The 26,847-nt window shown below is 37.1% G+C and overlaps 1 protein-coding gene across 4 annotated transcripts in view; it reads right to left on the reverse strand.

Annotated features, from left to right (window-relative positions):
• The window catches only part of NBAS (NBAS subunit of NRZ tethering complex), a 184,039-nt gene that overhangs the window by 147,251 nt on the left and 9,941 nt on the right, over positions 1-26,847 (reverse strand). For 3 of the 4 annotated variants that reach the window (XM_061460840.1, XM_061460838.1, XM_061460841.1), the window contains exons 10-21: positions 19,295-19,433; positions 18,310-18,375; positions 14,495-14,623; positions 11,105-11,168; positions 9,657-9,850; positions 8,297-8,554; positions 7,381-7,506; positions 5,342-5,505; positions 4,447-4,581; positions 4,097-4,175; positions 3,258-3,362; positions 2,834-2,970 (exon numbers count right to left, since the gene is read on the reverse strand). In XM_061460840.1, the coding sequence (XP_061316824.1) occupies positions 2,834-2,970; positions 3,258-3,362; positions 4,097-4,175; positions 4,447-4,581; positions 5,342-5,505; positions 7,381-7,506; positions 8,297-8,554; positions 9,657-9,850; positions 11,105-11,168; positions 14,495-14,623; positions 18,310-18,375; positions 19,295-19,433 (1,596 nt within the window). The remainder of the gene's footprint in view (positions 1-2,833; positions 2,971-3,257; positions 3,363-4,096; positions 4,176-4,446; positions 4,582-5,341; positions 5,506-7,380; positions 7,507-8,296; positions 8,555-9,656; positions 9,851-11,104; positions 11,169-14,494; positions 14,624-18,309; positions 18,376-19,294; positions 19,434-26,847) is intronic. The other variant, XM_061460839.1, reaches the window with a different exon arrangement.

Consider the following 26,847-nt stretch of genomic DNA (forward strand, 5'->3'; position numbering starts at 1 on the left):
ATAGTCTGTTTTGGTTTTTTTTTCCTCCACCAAAATCTTTTCTGCCTCCAGAGCTGCACACTGCCCATCAAGAGGTCTGAGCTGCAGGACGCCGAGCAGCAAAGTCACCATCAACAAGGCACTCTTTAAGCAAGGCCACCGGGGCAGGCTGTACTTTTAACATAGGCACTATTAAGCAGATGTTCCCTGTTAGTGATCTTTACCACATAGACCGCAGCAGCAAATTACCTACTGATACAGACAATTGCAGCCTTGAATTTTCAGGGAAAAAAAAAAAAAAAAGAAGTTAAGAAGAAATCACAGGAGAGATCTCTCTTTTTTGCAGCTGAAAGTAGAAAATCCTTCTGATACACAGCATGGACCCTACTTCCTAGCTACAACAGTGTGAAATTTAAAAAGGAAGACCAGACTGATTCATTTCCTGACCCAGAAACCTTTATAAGATTAGTCTAGAGTCAAAGTTCATGAAGACAGATTGAGTCATTCTCACCCCTTATCCAAAGACCCTGTAAATTAAGACCTTCATAAGCTGAAAAGACACTAAGTGGTAACACCACCGACATTTTTCCTACGGATTAAAACATTGGTCTTTATATTTCTGCAATGTTCTTCTTTTGCTTGAAAGATTATTACAGTCAGTACTTGCAACTTTTTATTATTATGCAGGAATAAAATAGTTTTTTAAGTTGTACCATAACCTTGTTCAATCAGTTATTTTAAGACAAGTTATGTCTACATACTGTGTTCTATAGAGAAGATGTATAGCACAGTCTTTTAAACTGGATTTCATAACAACAATGTAACTACAGAATGCCAATAATTCTGTTCATACTAATAATCCATACAAAAAAAAATGCTAGAACTAAAGGCCAAATAAACTCACTTAAAATGACCAAGAATTTCAATTCTCTTTCATTCACACAGATTCATTTCCATTAACGTGGAACAAGAATTGCCAAAAGCTGAAGCTACTTGGACTGGGGAGGAAGGAGGGAGACTCATCCCATTAAAAAAAAAGCCAACAAAAAATAACTAGTTAAGATATAAGAAAATGTGACTTTGTACAACTTCAGTCTACTTCATTAGTATTCTCATTAACAGGTATTTTATCAATATATATTTAATTTTATTAATAAGACAGAATTTTAGGGAGTGTAGCAATACGGTAAGTACTGTTAGCAGTTTTGTAACAGGGAAACAGTTTTAGGAAAAGTTTAGATCAAATATAACCTATCTTTTTATGAGTATATAGGATTTGGTCTCATCCCCATTTTGTAGCTGCCCAAAGACAAACATTTCAAAGATACACAGTATTAACTGTTCTGCAAGCTGTGAATCTGGTCATAGCACTGAAAAGTTCTGTCTACCGCAGGAAGAAAGATTCAAACTATATATATCCATTTTTTAACAGCAGACAAAATTCAGTTCTTAACCCATAACTTTACATCTTTACTACTAGATCATTGGTGAAATGTTTTATTTTTAACTGTCATTTTGCCGCTTGGCACATAAGTCAGTTTCTTAAACAAACCAACCAACTACAACAAAATAAAAAACCAAAACCATGAACAAACAGCCTTTCAAAAAGAAGGCAAAAAGAAGGGAAACCTATTTATGAACACCAATAAAATATCACAAGCACATTTAAGAAGACCCTTCTCTCCCTCTCACATTACAAATCTTATAAAACTGAAGTTGAAATACATTTTACCAGTTTTATAAACACTGACTTCTCTTCATTGTCCTAATTGTTACCTTAAAGATTAAAACAAGTGTTTTCACACCGTAACTACGTAACTGTGTTCCTAATACAACCAACATAATAAAATGGGCACCGGTAAGTATTGGGTATCATGAAATAAAGACAAACTTCTACTCAGAAAGGACAAAACTTATGAGTATTATAAACTAGGAAAAATTTCAGGAGAATAACTTAATGAATTAAAACCCCCTCTTTTACATGCAGAACTAACCAAATGGGACTACTGAAACTCTGAAGTATAAAACTTAACTATAATTCTGGAAGACTACAAAAAAAAAATTCTATTAGCTACTTCAAAAATTATCCCTCTGAAGTAAGGGTTCAAAGTCCTACTGTAAAATATTAAATAATGAAATCTGCCCAGTTCTTTATAGGTACTGAACAATACACTTCAAAACTAATTTCATAACTGAAGTGTTTGAAAGAAACACTCTAGAAGCAAAAAAAATTATTCTAATTAATACACAGAACATTATTACAATGTTCAAGGAAGACTCTCCTATAAAAATGTATATGAAATTGACAGTAAACTAACAATTTATGCTTAAATGAAAGTAGTAAAGTATAAAGCTTTTCTTAATTCTACCTTACCAAAATGTGTAAGAAATGGTAAGAAAAAGATTGATGATTCTGAAGTTACTGACTGCTCAATTTCAAAATCTTCACATTTAAAAAAAAAAAAATGCAGAAAAATATAACTGCTTCCAGGAAGCTAAACACTTGTATTATTCATTTCCTAATGTTGCCTGTCATTACAAACCAATCACACTTGGACTTAGACCTGTGAAAATGCAGGCAGTTTCAGGTCAGAAAAGGCCATGCTTCCTCTTACATGTAATGGACAGAACATTTTAAGTCCCCAGTTCCCTCACAATAACCAAAAGAGACCACAAAGCTGCTATGAGATGGAACAAAGTAAAGCAGAAAACAAAGCCCGGTCAAGAATATACAAACAAAGCTGCTTTTTTGATTCCAGGTAATAACCAATAACAAATTGCCATATATGCAAAATAATAACACAACAATCAACAACCTAAATATCTTTCTGGGTATCTATTGATGCATCCTTACCAAGCTTCAGGCAACAAGAAAGCATATTCATGCGGTGAAGTAGTCTCTGGAAAATTGGAGAGAATTGCCTGTCTGTGTGGAAGTAAAGCTGATCCATGGAAAGTGAACAAAATTTCCAGGGCTCTGACATTACTTTCCTAAAAGGCAAAACATTAAATTGCAGAACTAGCTTAAGACTGATTTAGACTGAAAAGAGCAGGAAAATATAAGCTTAGGTCATGCAAAAAATATTTAATTTTAAAATTTTCTTTAGCAATAAGGAAAATTATTTCAGTGTCACTGAATATAGTTACAATCAAACAAATATACCTCCTACCTCTTAAACTCCCACCGAGACTCAACCAAATTCACGGGGAAAAATGCACTGAAATTCAGAAATCAATACCAAAACAAAATTACAGTCTATCAAAATAAATATTAATACCCGAGCATAAGTTCTTGCTGAAAGTACAATATTCTGATTTCTGAACTTCTTGAAGAATTCAGCATCATAGTGCTGCTCAGCTGCATGAGGCCCTCCAAGGATTTCCTTAAAAAAAGAAAAAAAAAAAGAAAGGATTATAAAAGATTGAGTTCCATGAAAGATTTACAAAAGCATCAAAAAGCCTACATGTTTCTGTATCTTAGGATAAGTATGAGATATACACAGAAAAGCATGCTGTTGGGTTTTATTTGTTTAGGTATAAAGAAAATACATTTTTGATTGATAAGCTAAGCCAATTCTCTACCTTATTTTAATTAGGGTTTACACAACATAAGTTACAAAGAGATGTAGTAAAAGTCATATGTGAATAGTGCCAACTGCAAAGTTAAAAAACTAAGTAAAATACAGTCTGACATTACAAAAACTTTCACACAGTAAGCTCATGGAAGAACAGCATTCATCAGAAAATCTGAGCAGAACTTGATAATTAGACTGGCAGAAGAAGGTAACAGCAATCCTCCACCAACTCCACATCCCATGTTGTTGCATAACTTAACATCCCACCGATACAGTATGTTCAAAGAAGGCCTTTGCCAAATCATACCTCTCAACACCAGAAGCCAGCATTTGCAACAATAAAGCAGGAGAAACATGGCAGCTTGAACAAGAAATGGCTTACTTTCATCAAGTAACAGACTACAGCATTTCAAGAAAACTATAAACTTTAATGCTACAATACGTAACAAAAAAAAAGATGTGATGATGTGATGGAGAAGTTACAGGACTACCTGTGGAATGAGAATTCAAAAGAACTGTAGGTAGTTACCAAGTTTTCTCACCTTGTAGGTTTCGAGGCGATCAAGGTAAGTTAAGAGCTTTAGCCTGCTACGGCAGAGTTCTTTTTGTTCCAGCGTCAGCCTGTGTTTAAAACAGAAATTTTCAGGCTTGCAATTGATACTGTACATCATGTGCAAGTGAAGACAACAGTTACACATTTTAATGACTTTGTGCACTGGAATGTATTAAGAAATTAAGGAAGCCAAGAACTCTGACATAATACAATGCCAATTAAAATTTAAATCACTGTCTTATTAGGAATAACATACATGAGAGTAACTGCATTCTTGCAACTGTGTAGTTAGAATAAACCTATAACTCTGAATAAAATATGGCCTAACATTTCATTTACTTGGAAAAGTTTACTGATAATAGCAGTTCTTGACACTTCTTGGCCTCTTTTTCCTGTCTAGTATCCATTTCTTCATCCGGTGACAGAAAGTCTTCATAGGGAACTTCAGTGTCCACCTCCCCCGGTAAGATAAATCTGGAAGACAAAACCAACAATGTAATCAACATCAAAAAAGATAAAACCAAGTTTTGTTGCTGTAAACCAGTAGGCACTCATCACAAGCCAATAACAGGTATTATCTTGTCTTCCCCCACAAAAAAAAAACAAACAACAAACAAAAAAACAACAAACGAAAACAAACCACCAACCACACAGCTATGATGGTTGCCAGAAGTTTCAAAATTCCACAGGTAGCACTGGGATTAGCAGCACCTCTACAGGATACACGGGAAATGGAAGAGGCTGTTCTTTGTGCAGTTATCTATTTCTACCACCAGGATCTGAATACTGAATAGAACTGTCTCTGCATGTGTTTCCTCACCAATCCACTGTTTTTTCCTTTGTTCCCCTCCTCACTTGAACCACAGAAGATCATTACAACAGTTAGATCATACAACAAAACACATTTATAGGGGTAGCTGCATCTTCCACAAGAGACAACAAAATCAGATTTTCACAGAAAAACAGTGACAACAGAAGTTCTCTATGATGGAGAAAATAAAGGGCATCCAGAGAAGACAAAATGCAGTACAAAACAAACAGTAATTTTACTTTTTACAAAGGTAAATGAGAATAGGTACCTGTGGACATCTTCAGAATAGTGTGATTCCAAGCATTAATTTTATATTCCATGAAAGCATCTTAACATTTTCATTAATGGTTGATAAAAAACATTATCAAATATAAGGAAAGACTTTCACACACACCACTCTTCAGAAAAGAAAACAAAGAAAACCTCTTCCCAAACCTGCCACCATCTTCTCCTTTTCCTATGGCCACAAGAGCCTCCAAGTCTGTGCCTTTCAAGCCATACTGAAGCAGCTTCTTAGCAGCATCCACATTCTCTGGAACCCTTTCCAAGCACTCGTGAAGAACCCATGCACGCTTCTTAATTTTGCTCTGTCCAAGAACAAGAGCAGAAATACGGTGTTACATGCTTCAACACAAAGCAATGAAACTGAAGACTGTCAATAGTTTAAGGTGTTTCTTCCACTCCAGAAGATGTCAAGTTAATCTGATGATTAACAAAGTGAACCAACAAAAGAGGTGAAAATGAAAAAAAAAAAAAAAAATCATTTCTTCAGAGTATGTGTGGCAGAAAAGGGCACAGACATGCCAAGTGGTCTGGCAGAAATTTCATAACTGGAACAGATGTTATTATTCAAATTCCTTAATTAGTACCACTCCTTAGACTAAATTAAATGTGACGTTTGGGGATTAAAACACAATTTTTATAAACCAAGTGTATTCCACAACAGCACTAGCATCATTTGCAGTATCAGCCTCTTCATATGCCAATAGGATTCTGTGACAGAAAAGACACACCAGCACCACAACACATTATTGGTCATATCTGCTGATCTTCAGTTGAGACTACATAGCACATGGAGAATGACTACTTGTAAAAATAATACCACAGATACAGGCTGGGCAAAGAAGAGATTCAGAGCAGCCCTGTGGAGAAGGACCTGGGGGTGTTGGTCAATGAGAAAATGAACATGAGCCGGCAGTGTGCACTTGCAGCCCAGAAAGCCAACCGTATCCTGGGCTTCATCAAAAGGAACGTGACCAGCAGGTCAAAGAAGGCGATCCTGCCCCTTCACTCTGCTCTTCTGAGACATCACTTGGAGTATTATGTACAGTTCTGGGGGACTCAACATAAAAAGGACATGGAACTGCTGGAACAAGTCCAGAGAAGGGCCACGAGGATGATCAGGGGACTGGAGCACCTCCTATATGAAGATAGGCTGAGAAAGTTGGGGCTGTTCAGCCTGGAGAAGAGAAGGCTGCGGGGAAACCTCACAGCAGCCTTCCAGGATCTGAAGGGGGCCTATGGGGATGCTGGGGAGGGACTCTTCATTAGAGACTGTAGTGACAGGACAAGGGGTAACGGGTTAAAACTTAAACAGGGGAAGTTTAGATTGGAGATAAAGAGGAAATTCTTTCCTGTGAGGGTGGTGAGGCACTGGAATAGGTTGCCCAGGGAGGTTGTGAATTCTCCATCCCTGGCAGTGTTCAAGGCCAGGTTGGACGAAGCCTTGGGTGAGATGGTTTAGTGTGAGGTGTCCCTGCCCATGGCAGGGGGGTTGGAACTAGATGATCTTTAAATCCTTTCCAACCCTAACTATTCTGTGATTCTATGAAAAATCATATTTTGACTTTCAAATAATATCTGACTTGACAGGGAAAAAAAAAAAAAAATTACATGGCTTTTTTCATGATCCCTTGAAGACTTTACCCTATAGCACCATTAGATTGTGCAGCTTTGACAACACTTGCCTGCTAAGTTTGAAGTCTTTTTCCTAAGCCAAAACAAACCCACATTAGATTTCACCGAAAAGCTACAGTTGCAGATAGCAGAGTTCACTGTAAATCTTATTATTCAAACTTTGCTATATAGCTAGGGATAACAACTTCACCTTCTCATTTAATTTTCTAAAATACTTGGAAGTTATTTAACTGCTTTATATTTCTAATTATTATTCTTCATTTGCCAATCTACTGCTGATTACATTACAGAAAGCATGCTGGTATTAGTGGAAATTAGAAGATACTCCAAATAAAAGATTTTGATTAACTTCCAAGGTCTGCTGATGAGGCCTTCAGCTAAAAAAGTAAGATAACACTCTTCCATATAACAGGAAATGGAATTTGCAGGACAGCTCTCCAAACTGTCACCAATTTATGTTGCATAAATTAGAACATAATTGAGAAGTCAATTTCTGTAACAGTAACACTGATAAGAAAACTACAAGACAGAAAACACAAACCCACCAAGTAGTCTTGAATTGAAGCAACTTTAACAGTCGACTTCCTCCACTGTCTTTGATACACAAGATCAGAATCAAGCCCATATGCTTGAGCCAAAGATAAAGCTTCCCCATATTCTTCATTATCAATCTAAAAAGCAAACACATGAAAGTTAAAGTAATCTGATCTCCACACTAAACAATAAAATGTTAATTCTGTGTACTGAAGGAGGTAGAGGGATAATTACTGCAGGTATGATTAAGCAGGTAGGAAAGAGAACGGCTCAAGATACAGATGAGTAACACTGAGATCTGATGGACATACCTATAAAATCAGAGATTTTTCCTCAAGAAAAAGGAAGATGTTATTTAGGTAACCACTACGACATCAGCATTCCCTGGAAACTCTAACAGCTATACAGTGGGCTGTTTTACCATCAGAACTATTGAAATGGACAAGACAAAGTCCTCTTAAGTACTAAGAGTAATCTTACGAATTAAAAAGTATCTGTTCAGTAAAACTGAATCACAGGCCTAATTTGTATATAAGCCTGAATAAAAACCATGCAGGTAAACTACATTAACATCAGAGTATAAGTTAACCCATTCCCTGGTTAGTAACAAGCTAAACTGATTTCCTTCAATATATTTGCCAGGCCTTTTATAATCTGTAAACACTTACATGAGTACACTTCCCAGTTTGGTCAAGCTAATGATGCACAATGTCTCATCAGTGACCTGCAAACATCATCTCATTTGAATTATTAAAATGCTAGTTTTAAACAATGATCCCTTCAATTAGGTAACATGGTACGCTGTCAATTAAGACACCCTTAGAATTCTGTGCCTAAGTCCTTGTTAATATAGCAAGAATTAAAACAAGAATTGTTTTTCTAAATAAAGCTGATTAAGAGAGCTGTGAGCTTTCCTTCTATACTTACTTTTCTCTGGTAGAGCTCCTCTGGAGTTGTGGATCTCAAACTGACAAGGCGGAAATTCTTTGTAATAGTACGTGGACGTTTCCGTGGAGGAGCAAATCGTTCCATTTCTGTCACAAAGTACAGGCCTTGCTTCAGGTAGCTGAAGTATCTGTCCTTGGCAGAAGTTTCATCATCTGAGTCAGAGTCGTATTCTCCCTCATCTTCATCGCCCGGCCTGCTCTCCAAGCGTAATCTTTTTGGAACAAGTTTTATCTCGCACTGCAAACAAAATAGAATATGAAGCAGCCACCTAGTACACCTCAGCTAGTTTGCTGAGAATTGAGTACAACTCCACTTCCAATACTTCAGATTTCAGAATCAACACCTTTTCTCTCCTTCTTCTTTATATTCTTTATTTCTCAACTTGCTTGACATGGTCTACAAAACCTGATTCCATCTGTCTCCTAGACCTGAGGCCTCATCCCTCACCTACTGAAGAAAGAGTGAAGGTTTCTTAATAGTAACCCACTATTACACTACATGCTATACACCACCCCAGAGAGGACAGAATTATGGAGGCATCTTTGTCCACTATTATACATCTTACAACAGCATACACCAGTTTTTTCAAATCTTAGCTATTCAAAGCAAGGTTTTGTGTTCAATGCAAATGCAGTCTCAGATTGCATCCTTAGGCTGTAATATACCAGTCACTGGCTTATCTTATTTCCAGAATAATGGAACTTTTCAAAAACATACAAGCAGCTTTGGTACTTACTGACATATTGTAATAAATATTATTTTAAACTTTCATTTAAGATGTTTAAGAACTATTTCAGAGTAAGCCTTAGGGAAGAGTAATTATCTTCGTTGCACACAAAATTCCCAGTTAACTTTGTTATGTTCTACTCGCTCCTGGAATCCTACTAAAGATCAACAACAACAATTATCTCTTACATGGCTTTTGTCTTAATTGAAATTTGTTCCTCATTTCTTTTAAATACACTCCCTGGATAAGAAGCATCTGCTTCAAAATGGGAGAGGGATGCCTGCAGTATCCTTCAAATGCAGTAGCACACAAAGCAGTTAAAACTGTTGACATAAACTGTTTCCTGCAGCAAGATTCCTCTCTGTCAGACTCAGCCTTCTAGGAGTTTTGCTTCTACTCTCCAGAAGTTATTTGACAATCAAGTTTTTATTAAGACAGTTAAATTGCAGCAAGTTCAGGATTTCCCAGACATGAAGAAACAGAATCACTTTTTCTATTAGTAATAACTTATTTTTAACCACATCACACACACAACACTCTTAGTGTTACACATACAAAAGCAAACCATTCTACTACATTCCAAAACAGTATCCATCTGTGCACATTCCTCACCTCCAGACTTAGAAATCCTCCATCGTGAGCTGAAGTGACCTGAGGAGAACTCTCAAACCATTCACATGACTTTCCTAGCAAGTTTCTTAATGTCTTGACTGATGACACAGTCAGTGCACCAGAGCAGCGAGCCAAGATGACACAACTGTCTGCCCACCAATTGACATCTATCAGTGGGTAATAGGATTCTTTATCTGAAATAAACACATAAATAAGAATGAACTATACAAAGAAAGATAACTTAAAGCACCAGATAGTTAATCAAAAGTTACTTCAGTTAATAAGAGATTTCATCTGATAACCTGATTTCATAAACATTGATTATTGTATGTGCATCCTTGATTCTTTAAGTTAATATTTTAGATCAATTATATTTTACTAAATCAGTTCTGCATTAAATAAAGCTGATAAGGAGAAAAAATTAAAAAACCCTACACAATTGTGAATGTAGTTATTTTTTAATATTATTTGGCAAAATTCACAGTAAACTGATTTACTTGCACAAAATAGGACAAATTTGAGACAGTTGATAAAGATCTGCTTCAGTACTTCCTAGGTTATCCTTGAGCCAATCTACCTGGCAACAAACACAATACCAATGAAAAGTCATAACAGGCTGCGCTACTTTTGAGGACAAGTGACAGCTATGAAGAAGGCTCCTGAAACAGGCTACAAGATGAGGCTATTTAAGAAGATTAAAGTAACAAAACAAACAAACTGAGGATGGAAGCAGTGTCATTTCTAAGGCTGTCCTGATTAGGGTAACTGGATGTTGGGACAAAATGTTCACCAGAGTTAGTTCAATTTGTCCACTACAGCGTAATTACCTACCTCTCTGATGAGAGCAATTTTTCCCCAAACAGCCCTGAGAAACAGATACACTTATCGCTTTTCTGTTAAGCACTTGAGTGCTTAGTCAGCAGCCTACCCATGAAGGCGAGATGAAATAAGCCAAAGACAGAATCACCAAGAAAAATCGTAAAAAGAAACAGGGATCTTTCAAGAATATAGATGTATAGAAGCAGTAGTGAATGGATCATGGAATAGCTATTTATCTCTGTGCTCCTGGAATAGCCATGCAATAACCAAGTGATAAATGACTGCACACAATAACCTGAATTTTGGGAAAAGACAGAGACTGACATGATGTAAATCCAGTCACATGAAACAAAACCCTTTTGTTTTAGAATTTTAAACTAATATCTTTAAATTATATTAACTTTCAAGATTTCTTAGACGTTCATACAAAACTATTCTTAAGAAGAGATTTTAAAAAACCTACTGTGACACTGATATAGCTATGCCACGCTACAAATTCAAATCAGACATACAATTTTGGCCTCTATTCTGAATGAGATTTAATTAAGCCATTTTATGTGTTTATATATTTGTATAAATATTTTTTAATACACAATAGTATAAAATAATGATCTAACTGTACCACATACCTTTTATTTTCTTTCTTTTTTCACTAGAGAGTCTCCAGTCTGGGTTAAGTTCATCATAACCTGGCTAAAACAAAAATAATTAAAAAAAGTGTGAAACAAAAACAAAAATTATATGCAAGTAAATCTTTGTCATACAGACAATCTGTTTATTGCTGATCCACTCATTTTTCAATGAAAATACTCCCCATAAAATCAAACTTTTCTTGAAAATAAAATGTACAGTTGCTGTAGTAACATTGGGCTTTCCTCCAGACAAACTAAAGAAAATAAAAATCATACCAAAATAGACTTCGATTTTTAAAAGACCATATTAGAAAACAAGAGTACAAGCAGACCTGTCCTATAATCACACTGTAAAGATTTCTGAAATAAAGGCTCTCCAGCAATCAGAAGCTCACCAAGCGCTTCTTTGTATGTCTGTATGCAGGACTGCAAGCATATAAATGAATAATATCCAAAATAGCTCTCGTTTGCTCTGTGTAGTGTTCCTGACTATAAGTCTAGTACAATGCTGTAAGTATTTACTATGGTTATTTTCATAATTATGAAGCCCCCTCAAGACCACTGCAGCAAGAAAAGCAGCATTATTTCATGATGCACTGCAACACTTAGAATTAGTAACCTGTTGCTCCTTTGTTTTTAAAACTTTAGTAATAACAGAATACATGGGAACTACACAAACACAGATGACAGTAATCCTGCCCCTAACTGCAATGCAATGGAAGTACAGGTAGATTATACAGCACAGACAACCGAAGCAGGTTTGGGTCAAGAAAAAGGTGATTTTCAGACTCAATTTTTTAGTAGAAAGGGTCTGTTAATTAAAAGCAAATGAGGCCACTTTAATAAACAGGATTGTGTGGCAATTAAGTAGAAATCACAGACATAATGAAAATATTCATTATGCTTGGACACTAGTTTCACCTACAAGTATCATTCTGAAATCAGTCAAAACACTGAATACTCTTTTATGCCACCCTCACTAAATGATAAATTCCTGAAAGCTGCTTAAAAATACACATTCATTATTGTTATAAGCAAAGAAAAAAATGTAACAATTCACCATAAGAATCCTTGAGCAAAATCTGTATTCTCACAAAAATCTGAAGTGTACATTTAAAGTACAGGTATAGACAGATATGCATACCTACACATATGTACAACACTTTTGCCAATACTGGAGCAGAATTTTTGATTGTTTGTTTTTTTTTTAAAGTACTTTCCTAAAGAAGCTTGGAATTACATTTCTGCAATAGGCTGAAGCTAGCCAGAAGCTAAGCACCACCCAGCTGTCGCTTGCTCCTACCCCCAGTGGGACAGTGTAAGGAGAGTGAAAGCAAGACCAGTCATCAGTCAAGACAAAGACAATTTAATAAGCAATGGAAAGACAGATTAAATAAAGAAATAAATAAAAACAAGTAATGCAAAGGCAATCATTCATCATCTCCCACAAAGAGAACAATGCCAAAACAGTCTCTGAGCCATGGCTACCCACTCCAAACCTCTGCCTCTTCTGTTTTAATTGCTGATCATCATGTTACGTGGGAGGGAATATCCCTTCTGTCAGCTGACATCAGCTGTCCAGGCTGTGCCCCCTACAAGGTCATTGTGCACCCCCAAACTTCTCATCTGGAGGACGACAGTGACAAACAGAAGGCCTTGAAGCTATGTAGAATACTACTGAGCAGCAGCTAAAACACTGGTGTGTTATCAACGCTGTTTTGGTCACAAATCCAAAACTTTCACAGGCTGCTGTGAAGAAAATTAACACCATCCCAGTCCGGAACAGTTTCACAGTCAATATAGCTTAACCAGATCTGACTGCTTACCTGACCTCTAAGAACCAAAACTTAAGCTACACAATACCACAGCCATGTTTCCAAGTCTCCCTTTTACAGTCAGATCAAAAAGAGCACACCAGTGGTGCTCAGGAGGGCAAAATACCATTATGTCTACAAGTATTTATTGACTTAAGCCTTTCCTATAGCCAAATTTTTCAGCCTTTTTTTTTGAAATTTTTCCTGAAAAATCTTCATTAACAGCACAGTTATCACAATACCCAAAGGAAGACTTCTTCCTTCATTTTGTCCTCTTCCTCATTATAGAAGCCTATGCCCATACACGATGTACGTAATGCCAAGGAAGTGTTTTGTTGCACACCTTACAGTAACTATTACACAATGTATAGGCTGCAGAGAAATTCAATACAGTGCAGGGAAAAAGCTGTCTGTTTTATATGACTGTATAAACCTGAAGAATTCAAAACTGTCTACAAAACATGGCAGAAATATCTTGCATTGGCATTTCTACAGGAGTCACTATACTGTGCAAAAGGAAATTATAGAGAATAACCAGAAACTGCAAATATTTAATCGTAACATAATACATGGATTTATTAATCAGCATATGTACTAAAACACAAATGTTTATTACTAAGTAGCAAACGTTTTATCCTACAATAACTTTCTAATAAGAAAAACACTTCTGTACAATAAAGCCATCTGAGATCAATACTGTGTAGGAAATATTACTGGTAATTGGCGCCATATATGTCTAATAAGCAAAGATCCAGTCTGACTAGTTACTCTGGTTAAACTTGATGTCAGCTCATGTCTTCCAGGTTTAGACCGTAACAGGCACTTCAAGTGAAAAGCCTTTCCATATCTACTGGTCAAGAAATTATTGGGAGTAAAACCAGAATACTTCACATACTAGTGTGAATCATGTCAGATTCGTCACATTTCAAACACAGATATATTTTCCTCACTAAAATAAAGTGTTATCTTTACCCAAACAGTGTATTAGTTATTTGGAATTTTCTTTGAAAGCGAATAATTTTGTAATCCCAGTGTTTAAATTCACACTAGTTACATAAAAGTTTGACAGTGTCTGCACAATTCCTAACTTAAGTCTCCCTACTAAGTTTTGTAAACAATTCCTGTAGAAAGCAGGTGACTTACTAATACCAGTTTGATGAATAATCTACTCTGGAGCATTATCTGGCAGGAGGTAAGGTAAATTTTGAGGGAGGAACAGATTACAACATTAGACATCCAGCAGAATTCGGTTTTAATCACTCAAACAAAGTTGACCTCCACTTACATCTTAAAATAGCATTTAAACCTACCCCTAGCAGTGTTACCCAGTTGGCTCCAAAATGCCTCATAGAAAAACTCATTGAAACACAAATGACTCTTTTTTCTTAATTTTAAGGCTTATGGTTAAAACATAGAAAGATTACTGTCAAAGTAAATATAAGGCTCAGAACATATGAAGTTCACTTCTTTACCTCCATACTATCTTTCCAGTCATCTGAACCACTCTCATCTCCCAGGAAACAGATCCTCAGAGGATTAAGATACATACCACAAGTATCTAAATCCTTCTTACCTGATCAGTTTGGTCCCATTCTCCTTGTTGTCTGAGAGATGGAATAGACCAGATTGTCAGTTTTCCTGAGAAATGAATAGCTGCCAGAAGAGTTCCATCAGGAGAAAGATTCATCTTGAAAACTCCATCCTGCCAAACATTATGTCAGCAAAGTAAAAAAAAAACAAACAAAACAAAACATAAAAATACCTAAGCAAATAAAAAACAATTCTAAGATTCAAACAACAAAAAATACACACACAAAAAAAAAACACAACCAAAAACCACACACATGCCAAGGATTTCCCCGAAAAATCCACAAAACCCCAAATCATTATTTTTTTTAATAGTACGGAAAATATACAATATTTCATCCTGAAAATTTAACATGTTTAAAATCAAACAACACCTATGGTAAAAGTCAGAATAAAGGTAAATTATCAACTGGGACATGAAGAGTAAAATCTGCCTGTATTAAGGCAGAAAACTACCATAACATGAATAATGTTACGGTAGTTATATGTATGTTATGGTACATACAGCTATTTTATATATATATGCAGAATAATGTTATAGTAGTTTTCTGTAGAAATGTGAACTTCCGTATCACATTGTTATACAGGAAATAAAATTTGAAAGTGTGGCATTCATAGGAGAACAGTGCAGACAGCAATACAGAGCTACTTGAAGGAAAATCTGCAGGTTGTTCTTTGATCAGAGAAAACATTCAGCAGCCTCAGTTTTCTACTGCCCTGCCTCTCAGGCCCACCCAAGGAAAACTTACCAAAACACAGCTTAATACAGCTCTTCTTCCCTGGGAGCAAACTTTTGGGTGAGCGTCATTACAATCAAAACAAAAGAAAGGCGTGGGGGGACATTAAGGAGCAGGAAATATAAGAGATACACAGATCAAGAGATCTTGGAGAAGCAAATTGTTCATTTCAGGCCATGGAATTCAAGAATCTTTTAGGTAACAGCAGACTAAACAACAGTTCCTGTAGATGAAATAATTCAACATCTGTAAGTAAAGTTTATGAAGACTACAGAAATCCTCCTGTATTTAAGTTTTCCTTTAGATCTGGATATCTTCAGAGGCAAAATGTACTTCTAACAAAATATTTCCTTAAGGATTCATGAACTCCCACAAAATTACAACTGGATCGATACACTATTTCACAAGACAAGAGCCTCTAAATACTCAAATTTTGAAGTCAAACTTTGTGCCACTGGAAATGCATAGCAATTTCTGAAAATACAACTTATATTTACTCTCCCCAACACAACTCAACTTCTGTGTCTTCAGAGAGATCATTAGGTTCTCAGCCTAGTCTTCACTGAAAGCAGAATGTAGGTTTCTAAAAACTGTATTTATAAACCCCCATTTTGCTAGTGCAGTTTGCTTTTAAAAACTTCCTATATAGTAATGTGAGAACTGTCTAAGTCTGCAGCTGATCAGTTTTTAAGCCAGTGCCCCCCTTCTTGGAAAATACTGCCACACAAAATGAAGTACAGAAAAATGACTAGACGTCCATAAGAAGTTTAAACAGCATTTCTAAAGAACATTACTCGTAGGTAATATTTGAAGATAATATTCTTTCAGGGTATGTTTGTTTGTTTAGGTTTGGGGGGGGGTATTATTTTTATTTTGTTGCTTAGGTTGTTTTAAGCTCTAGCTATGCCACAGAAACAATGACCACTAAAGCAATCTGCTCACAGGTATTGAAAGCACTGCTCAAATCCAAGCTTAAAATGTGTTTTTAATCAAAAAGGAGAGCATTACTAAGGCTTTTTTAAAAAACAATTAAGAATTACTTCTATTAGAAAATTTTCTTAACTATTCTCTGATTATATTCTTAAGCAGCTAGAGTACTGAAATCTCTATTGTAGTTTGCCAAGGGATTTTACATGCCTACTAATGGCAATTCTCTCTTGACAAATCAATTTGCATGCACAAAGGACAAAGAACAATATACTGTTAAAGGGCTTAGAAATATGAAGCTAAAATATATAACCCATTCAGATAAATGATCAATACTACATCACAGATCTTTTAGAGTTAAACATTTACACAGTCTGTAGCAATTCTCTTGCTGTTAAATTTTGAATTTGGGTGGCCATTAACACATTCAAATTTACCACCCCAGTAGTGCTATGCATAGAGATTCATCAGTGTTTTGGCAAAGGAGGCAATGCTGCCTCAGTAAACAGCCTGTCAATTTAAGAGAACTGCAGAACAAGATATTGAAAACCTCAGCAGGCTGGCACTTCACATTTTAGAAGTGTCATTTAAGTTAGCAACATAAGAATCAAATCTCAGTATAGCTAGTTCTAACATACAAGTCCTCTAGCTGCTGTGCCTGTCATACCTTAACACTGTTGCCAATTTCCCACTAAGACTGTAAACTCTACCTCACATATTTAAACCATTATCTCTGAAATTGGACTAAAACACACAAAGATTATTAACAATCTTTGCTCTTCTTTGTAAATTTAGTACTGGCAAGGGGAAAGAAGCTATAGTACAACTACACTTAGTACTAGACTTTATTTCCAGTACAAAAACTTTACTTCAGCCTTCTCTTTTATATTTTCTGTGAAGAAAATAAAATCTCTCCCATTCCATCCTTGAGGGAAAGATTCAGTAAGATTTGTCTTCCCCTTCCAATCAAGCATGCAATTTCTTCTTCTAACCAGGCACCTAAACATCCCAAAAATCTATTAAGGTCACTTCCAAATTCCATATAACTTCAGCATATTTCCCTCTCAAGAGGACACAGTTAGGATGCTAGACAGATCTTCACTGTTCTTTTCTGTTGTAGAACAACAACAGCAAAAAAAAAAAAAAAAAAAAAGGCGGGGGGGAAACAAATTATTTACAAGGAGGGAAAGAATGATAAAAAAAAAGAATCAAAAAAGGCTACACACAACTAGTAGACAAGAGATAGGAAGTGGTTGTGGAGTACTGCATGGGTAGCTTCTAAGGCATGTAGAAGAAACCCACAAGCACTGTGTGGAAAGCCTTGCACATCTACACATCAGTATGACACTCAAGATTTCCCACTCACTAATCCAGGGAAGAGAAGAATACAAGGCCCATATCCAGGGTTTGCTGAATAAGTTTCATTCTGATTAGCAGTTTCATTAGGTTCACACACATCCTGGTTGTAGAAGTTCGACCAATGATAAACCCTTGAAGCTAATTAGCTAAATGTTTCCATAGTATCTCATAGCAGACTGCACAAACCAATTCTTTGCGTCTGGCCTGTTTAAGCCATGAAGGCTCAGCTTCAGTTCACTCATTTTTTAATTCCCTATATTGCATGAGAATTTTGGGGTTTAAGTGAAGGGTGATTTTGTTTGGTTTATAGTGGGAGTGGGGTAGTGCAAAAAGTTGGGCTTTGCTCCTCTTATTTATCTCTCTGGTGTGCAATTGAGAAACATCACCACAATTGACTCTTACGGAATATATAACACACCTAACATACTATGATCATTACATGCATTAACAAATAACTAGGTGGCTTTTTACCCCTTCCTTCTTGAATAACAGTTTACAGGTAATATCAAACTCTACACCTCTAGACCTGCTCCCATCAGTATGCTGAAAACCTGTGATTCAAGCTTCAGCAGAAGAAATAATTGGATTTTTAAAAAATCCAAATAAATAGCAAGCTACTCCATTTAATGCTAAAAGCTTATTTTTTTTATTTTTATAGAAATGTTAATTCTCATTTGCACAAATTAAAAACTACTTTAAATCAGTGTCTCAGGCAGTCATTAACAGATAATTATGAGACATTAAAAGACATTTCTGAGGTGGACCTAGACCTTAATACCTGTTCTGTGCCTCGCCTGCTGTAAAATCTTAAATTCATAATCCTTAATAATCCTCTTCTCTGTGCCTGTAAGAACAGAAACACACCATACAATGAAAGACAATCTCATACATTGTTTTATGCACCAAAAACTGAGTCATATCTAAAATACTAAAATAACTCCAAAGGATTCTTTAAACTTCCATAAGACTGTCAACTTTAAAATAATGCAAGGATAATAAAACCCAATTTGTATAACTTTGCCCATTTTGCTAGGTATGTATCATGCCACGAAAAAGCGTTACCCATTTATAATAAAATTAACAACTTGCTTTTAAAACTGAACAATGGCTATATGAGTAAATACTGGAGTATGATACTTGCATACTTTAAGTTGATTTCAGTATATATAGTTGTCACCAAATCAAACATTTGCTTCTATTAGAAACAGAAGAAATCGAGAGAAAAGACTTGAAATATGCCAGGTTAGACAGAGCCTTGGGCAACATGGTTTAAGGTGAGGTGTCCCTGCGCATGGCAGTGGGGTTGGAACTAGATGACTTTAAGGTCTTTTCTAACCCTAAGTATTGTATAATTCTATGATTTATTTGTGGTGTGCTGCCTTTTGGTATGAAGTAATAAAAAGACAAAAATAACTGGAACGTCTTCCAACACAGACATGTAATGTATTTCAATAAACAACAATTTGTATATTTCTATACTACTTTTCTTTTGTTGTTTCCTCTTGTTGTGTTGTTTGGTTGTTTTTTTAAACCACAAGTGATAATCAAGAACTGAAAAGTTCAAATCATACTTATAAAAAAAATCAAAACCAGAGACACTGGTGGGGGAAGAGATAACTTACTAGAAGTACATATCATAGCTTACAAAGTAGCAAAATATTGTATTAAGGTCTTCTTTCAAAGAACATATTTGTATTAAACTGTTCCTTAAATAATTCTGCCAGTAAAAGTATTCATCCAGTAGAATAAGGAAACATACTTACTGTTCTAACATCATCTTCATAACTAGTGACCTCTTTATAATGAGGAGAGCCTGACAGAACTCTCCAAGCAGATATCCCACATCCAGTTGCTTTAGATACTCCCTCCTCATCTGTTTCACAGCCTCCTACAAGGAGAAGTCTGTAAAACACATTAAGGTATATTACAGTTTTATATACCATCATGCGAATGTCTTTTTTAATTGTGTTGAGAACTAGAGCAGTTTGCTTGCCGTAACATAAAGACTGGAGTGTACAAAGATACCTAACAGACCCAATAAGCTTTGTCTGCAAATAGACATACTGAAGTTCAAAAAGACTTTAGTAACATTTGTTATTTGTGGCATTTAAGGCATATTTCCCAACATCTAAAATATGTCTCACCTCAAATCTGAGTTTCTCTCTTACCCTCAAAGAATTATAACAATTACAGCTTAAGCTTAGGAAAAGTTCTGATCATTCTGTTCAAGAATTAGGTTTCCATTTATTTAGATGTGGTATAAAAACTACTTCTCTTTTATTGAGGAACCAAATGTGTCAAGGTTTCTCAATTTTGTTTTCTAAAGCTAGAAAACAATTATAAATGTGCACACAATAGTTTTAGTACACACAGTAGATGATATTTCTAAAACTTTGAGGGAACTCTTACAATCATTGCTGATTACCACTAAAATGTATCAAAATATTTCCCCTTGAAGCCCTTTCACCTCATTAACAAAACAGTTTTATATTTAACTGATGATTATTTTGATGAAAGCTTTGAGAACAGATGTCTACGTTTGTTTGGAAGCATCATATCAGTGAATAACCCATCAAAAACTAACTGCAAAAAAAGCACAGATCAGAAAAACCAGAGGTTCAGCCCCAAGAACGCTCCTTCATCAATTTTCAGTCTGCTACGCTTGAAATGCTCTGCCACCTAGTGGCTGCTTCTCATATAGCTCTCAGCTGTAATCTCTGCATTTCAAAACATTTCCTGCAAGAGGCAACAGAAAAACATTTTCTTCCACCTTTAATCCTCTTTAAGAGATCAGTAAAACTTATCATTCCCAGGTCTCACGCTATTCACAAACATACAGCAAGATGATTTCTACCAGGGATGCTTACAGTCTGTTAAGGTTCTTAAGAGTTTTAGTTATCTGGTGGTGTAAAGCACTGTCCAAGACAGCAAAACAGGAATCACTTCCACCATTTTCCCCCAAAACAGCAATATAAGACTGCCAGCCTACCATCATAAGTAACAGGAAAATGGGTAAATCTGCACTGTTATTATGGGCAGAAAATAAAGCATAGCACAGCTAAAAGTAATTACTTCTCCCTCAAGGAGGTGCTCTTTAACTTTAGATTATGTAAAATTTCTGGCTAAGAATCCGTAACACATGGTTTCTTGCTGTAGTATACCAAGAAGAAACCATGTTATCATTTAAGGAACAAATCAATTCTTATCAGAGACAATGAAATGTACTATAAATAGTGCAGACCAGGTTTCAGAATCCTTAAAACTGTTAAACTTGAATAGAACATGCAACCTCTTAAGAATTAGAATCACAGAATCATTTGGGTTGGAAAAGACCTGTAAGATCACTGAGTCCAACCATTAACCCAGCACTTCCAAATCCACTGCTAATCATGTCCCCTAGCCTACACATCTTTTAAATACCTCCAGATACGGCAACACAATCACATCCCTGAGAAGGCTGATCCACTGCCTGACAGCTCTTTCAGTGAAGAAATTTTTCCTAATATGCAACCTAAACCTCTCTTGGCACAACTTGAGGCCACTTCCTCTAGTCCTATCACTTGCTACTTGGGAGAAGAAACTGACCCACACCTCACTACAACCTCCTTTCAGGTAGTTGGAGAAAATTGATAAGATGCCCCCTGAACCTCCTGTTCTCCAGGCTAAACAACTCCAGTTCCCTCAGCCATTTCTCATTAAGACTTGTGCTCTAGATCCTTAACCAGCTTTGTTGCCCTTCTTTGGACACACTCCAGCACTTCAATGTCTCTCTTGTAGTAAGACATTGCACAGAACTGAACACAGGATGCAAGGTGTGGTCTCACTAGTACTGAGTACAGGTGGACAATCACTGCCCCTAGTCCTGTTAGCCACACCATTTCTGATACAGGCCAGAATGCTCTTGGCTTTCTCTGCCACCTCGGCACAAGCTGGCTTATGTTTAGCCAGCTGTCGACCAATTTTATTTAATTATCAAGCTGTCTTGAACAGGAAGACACATCAAACATAGACAAGTTAGAGGAATTATTAAATAATGGAAGACTTAAAAGACTGGACAGCCTGAAGCCTGGACATCCCTATGGTTCTTAGGACTGATCTGTAAACTTGACCTAGAACTGCTATGCCCTGTTGCATTAGCTTTGAATCCATAAAAGTGAAAGTGTTGAAGTTCTAAGGCTCAGTTAGAATTAAACTTAGCTAGAGGTATTAAAGATAACAGGAAGGGATTCTACAGGTACATAGCAAATGAAAAACACACTAGGGAGAATGCAGGCCCCCTCAGGAAGCTCTCAGGAGAACTGGCTACACAGGATTTGGAGAAGGCTGAGGTTCTGAATGACTTCTTTGCCTCGGTCTTCACTGGCAAAGGCTCTGACCAAACCACCCAAGTCCCGGAAGGCAGGCGCAGGGTCTGTGAGAATGAAGACCTTGCACCCACTGTAGGAGAGGAAATGGTTCGAGACCATCTTAAAAATCTGAACGTGCACAGGTCCATGGGTCCTGATGAAATCCATCAGCGGGTCCTGAAGGAGCTGGCAAATGAAATTGCGAAGCCGCTGGCCATCATATTCGACAAATCATGGCAGTCAGGTGAAGTTCCCGATGACTGGAAAAATGGAAATACAACCCCCATTTTCAGGAACGGGAAAATGGATGACCTGGGGAATTAGAGACCAGTCAGTCTCACCTCCGTGCCTGGCAAAATCTTGGAGCAGATTCTCCTGGAAGGCATGCTAAGGCACATGAAAAACAACCAGGTGCTTGGTGACAGACAGCATGGCTTCACTAAGGGGAAATCCTGCCTGACCAATTTGGTGGCCTTCTATGATAGCGCTACAGAACCAATGAGCAGGGGTAGAGCAGTTGATGTCATCTACCTGGACTTGTGCAAAGCATTCGACACTGTCCCACACGACATCCTTGTCTCTAAATTGGAGAGACAGCAATTTGATAGGTGGACCACTCAGTGGATAAAGAACTGGCTGGATGGCTGCACACAAAGAGTTGTGGTCAATGGCTCAATGTCCGTCTGGAGACCAGTAATGAGCGGTGTCCCTCAGGGATCGGTGTTGGGACCGGTCTTGTCTAACATCTTTGTCGCTGACATGGACAGTGGGATTGAGTGCGCCCTCAGCAAGTTTGCCGATGACACCAAGCTGTGTGGTTCAGTTGATACCCTGGAGGGAAGGAATGCCATCCAGAGGGACCTTGACACGCTTGTAAGGTTTAACCATACCAAGTGCAAGGTCCTACACCTGGGTCAGAGCAATCCCAGGCACAGCTACAGGTTGGGCAGAGAAGAGATTCAGAGCAGCCCTGTGGAGAAGGACCTGGGGGTGTTGGTCAATGAGAAAATGAACATGAGCCAGCAGTGTGCACTTGCAGCCCAGAAAGCCAACCGTATCCTGGGCTTCATCAAAAGGAGCGTGACCAGCAGGTCAAAGGAGGTGATCCTGCCCTCTACTCTGCTCTTCTGAGACATCACTTGGAGTACTGTGTGCAGTTCTGGTGTCCTCAACATAAAAAGGACATGGAACTGTTGGAACAAGTCCAGAGGAGGGCCATGAGCATGATCACGGGACTGGAGCACCTCCCGTATGAACACAGGCTGAGGAAGTTGGGGCTGTTCAGCCTGGAGAAGAGAAAGCTGCATGGAGACCTCATAGCAGCCTTCCAGTATCTGAAGGGGGCCTATAAGGATGCTGGAGAGGGACTCTTCATTAGGAACTGTAGTGACAGGACAAGGGGTAATGGGTTAAAACTTAAACAGGGGAAGTTTAGGTTGGATATAAGGGGGAAATTCTTTCCTGTTAGGGTGGTGAGGCACTGGAATAGGTTGCCCAGGGAGGTTGTGAATTCTCCATCCCTGGCAGTGTTCAAGGCCAGGTTGGACAAGGCCTTGGGTGATGATTTAGCGTGAGGTGTCCCTGCCCATGGCAGGGGGCTTGGAACTAGATGATCTTAAGGTCCTTTCCAACCCTAACGATTCTATGATTCTATGATCAACATGAAATAAAGTTTATTTTTAAGATTTCAATAGAAAGCAAGCCACAAGCATCTATATGAAGTAACAGAATTATCACAAGGGTGAAACAGCGAACTCTCTTCCTGGTTAACATGATAAAAACATTGTTTTTCTGAAAAGTTTCTGAAGTTTCAAACAAAGTGAAAATAGTAAACGGAAAGTAATGATCACGCATTATTAGCAGTAAATTGAAAATGACAGAAAGAGGTGTAACAGCTTTTCATGCTACAGTATTTCCTGCTTTTTTTTCAGTTTTTAATTAATTTTGTTGTTTTGCTTGTATGTGTTGCACATTTTCCAAAACAAAGCAACAAATTATTTATGTTGTCTATCATATACATGTTTTCTGTCATCATGCTGACTTTCCAGCATTTTCACAGAAGCAAAACACATTAGTCTAAAACTATTTATATACAATGAAGATCTTCATTCTAAAACAATTTGTCATTACTTTGCATATTTTCTACATGGAGCAGAGCTAACTTGCAGCAGTCTGTGCAGCAGTTTTCTGGGCTCCATTTCTAGACCCTCTTAATCTTTCACATATTTCTGGGATCATCAGGCCACTCCTGGGAAGCCTTTGAGGGACTTCACAGTAACTGCTATTTCCAAGAAGAGCTGGCTGTCTAGCTATAGAAGCTTTTAACAAGGTCTGCCAGCTGTTCCTGATTAGAGAGCATTCTGTTCCACCTGCCTCCTGATTAGCAAGGGAAGGGAACCCTTACAAGTCCTACAAAAAGGTCTCTGTAAGTGCCAAGCCTAGAGCACAGTCAATGAATGCAGCATTTTGTGCAGCAGTTTGCAGAGAAGTTGTGGCCAGAAGCTCTCTCTGTACATGTCCTCAGTAATTGTGGTGATGCGCAATCCCCAGCACACACTGGAGCAGCAACCCCAGCACATCAGAGTCCTTAACAAAGGCCGTGCTCCTGAGGGGTGTGCAGGTCTTGGACTTCAGGGACACTGCTTCAAGAAACCTGGCCTAGTTGACCCAGCTGTGAAGGGCAATGGATGAGGTACCTCCAGAGGTTCCTCCAGTCACAAAATAATGGCTACCCTTGCAGTACCTCACGTGTACTCTGTTTCAAAGGTTTCAACAAAGTTGGGCTGAAAATAACTAGTGTAACAGGAACAGCAAGTTCAGTTGAGGCAGCCAAGAAAAACCTGTGTCTTCTACACAATTCTTCGTGCAGTTATGATGCAAGCAAATTCCAACTGAATCTAAAATCCTTCATCTCCTGCAGTTAGCATAAATTTTAGGCCTCCAACATCAAACGTTTTCTGTAGCCATTGCAGATAACCCTGAACTAAGACATTCAGCTCTCCAGTAAGATACTTAAAATAAGCAGGTGTTGAACCTTCCATTAGAGCCTACAAAGAGTTCAAGTTGAAGCAGACATTTTTGTCAACTGAAATGCATCATAAACTCCATCACAGGTGAAAGCTGGGTCACATAAGAACATGAACATCAGGCACCTAAATTAAGGTATACAGCACTTTTCAACTCATTGTTAGACTTTTCAACCCATTATCAGACTTTTTCCCAAAGTTAGCATTTCAAGTTTTCCTACAGATTGAGTTACATTCCCTACTGACATATCCTCTTTGCAATTATCATGCATCTACTTGAAAAAAATTAAGCATATTAAGTTCTTAACTGCTATTTTATTGCACTGTAATAAAAAGCAAATCTAGAGCATAGTAAGTCAAAGCTTACAAGCAAAGCAGTGGAGAAAGACCAGTATAACTTCACCATCTGAAACTAAATGAAATGCAAGAAAGCACAAAGTGACAAAATTAAGCTTAAGTGATCAAAGTTCACATTGCTGAAAGTTAAAACTTTCAAGTGTTCATATGTATCTACAATTTTCTTTAATGCATAATTTAAGAAAACTGCCTCCTTTCAAGTCCTTTTGGGTTTTTGGTGGATAACAAGACAGTTTCAGCAACAGAATCTACTCACGAATTTAGAGTTCTCTAATGTCAAATTTAGAAGTTTTCTATCACAGAGAAAATTCAAAACAGAAAAGACTTGCCTACATGAAGAGCAAAACATAGTTCTTTCTGCCTTCCATCTATTCCATCCAGCTGTATGCTCTTTCACGTATCAATTTTTCAACTTCATTAATAAAGTCAACTGGCTGCACATGGCAGGAGATATTACAATCACCTATTTTTACTCATAGCGTTTCCTGGTAAAAACAAGTAGCTCCTGAATGTGTATGCCACATGCTTTACACAAACTTATTACTTCAGCAGAAGACACAACCACATTTTTTTATGCAAGGAAAGGGCATTTCTCCCCTTAGAAAATATGGAATATAGAACCCCTCCAAAAATTGCCAACCATAAGCTTCCATAAAAAGATAACCTTAATTACCAATATTCTGAAAAATCTGTTCTAAGCAAAGAACCATGATGGACTTCTGCTCTTTTACTTCACACTAGTATCAAGTTTTAAAAATGTTAAGCTAGGATAAGAATAGTAGGAAAAACAAAGTTACTGCTTCTTTTGCGAGTTTGAGCAAAGAAGGAAAACAAAACCTGAATTATTTGCCTTTTCTTCTCCCCCTCTTCTGCTTTAAACTTCTATGACAAAGCTGCCATTAGTACACACAAAACGATGCTGACAACTACTTCAACTGTTTTTCTACGTATTTTCTTCTTAATGGGTTCATCCATTGTAAGAGTTTAACAGTTCTGACATCATTTACTCAGAAAGGCACCAAAAATTAAAAGCAGGCACATCTGGCTATTATAACTGTCAGAATAATTATTTGACCATACTTTGAATAGTAACCAATATTCTCTGCAACACTCACTGTTATAATCAATATACTTCCTAGTATTAGGAGCAGAAAAATATAACTTGAGAAACAAATGTCAAGAACCATTAACTTCAGTCTGATTAAAGGAAAGAATGACAGGTTCTGTTGTCTGGTCAGACAGCACTACAAAAGCTCTGTAACTCACCCCTCTTACCTCAAAACTCCAAGTTTAGTATACTGCGTATTAATTATTTGGAATTACTAGATATGAACTACTTAGAAGAAACCATATTCAAAATTAATTTCTCAAAGTAATAAGCTACAAGAACATTACTTCTCATTAATAACCTTTTTTCCTGAGATAAATAGGACAGCTCACTTAATACTGAAGAATGAGAACAAATTTTTTAACAGTTTCTTATGTTGCTCTATAGCCAAACCTGATTTCCATTTAAAACAATACAGTGATAAAACATACTGTGCTGAAAAATTTAATCACAGTATATCTAATAAAAGTACCTAGAGG

The sequence above is a fragment of the Pezoporus flaviventris genome, unplaced genomic scaffold, assembly GCF_033815535.1.
Source record: "Pezoporus flaviventris isolate CSIRO_AGI_PZ_B2104156 unplaced genomic scaffold, CSIRO_AGI_Pfla_v1 ptg000031l, whole genome shotgun sequence".
Lineage (NCBI taxonomy): Eukaryota > Metazoa > Chordata > Aves > Psittaciformes > Psittacidae > Pezoporus > Pezoporus flaviventris.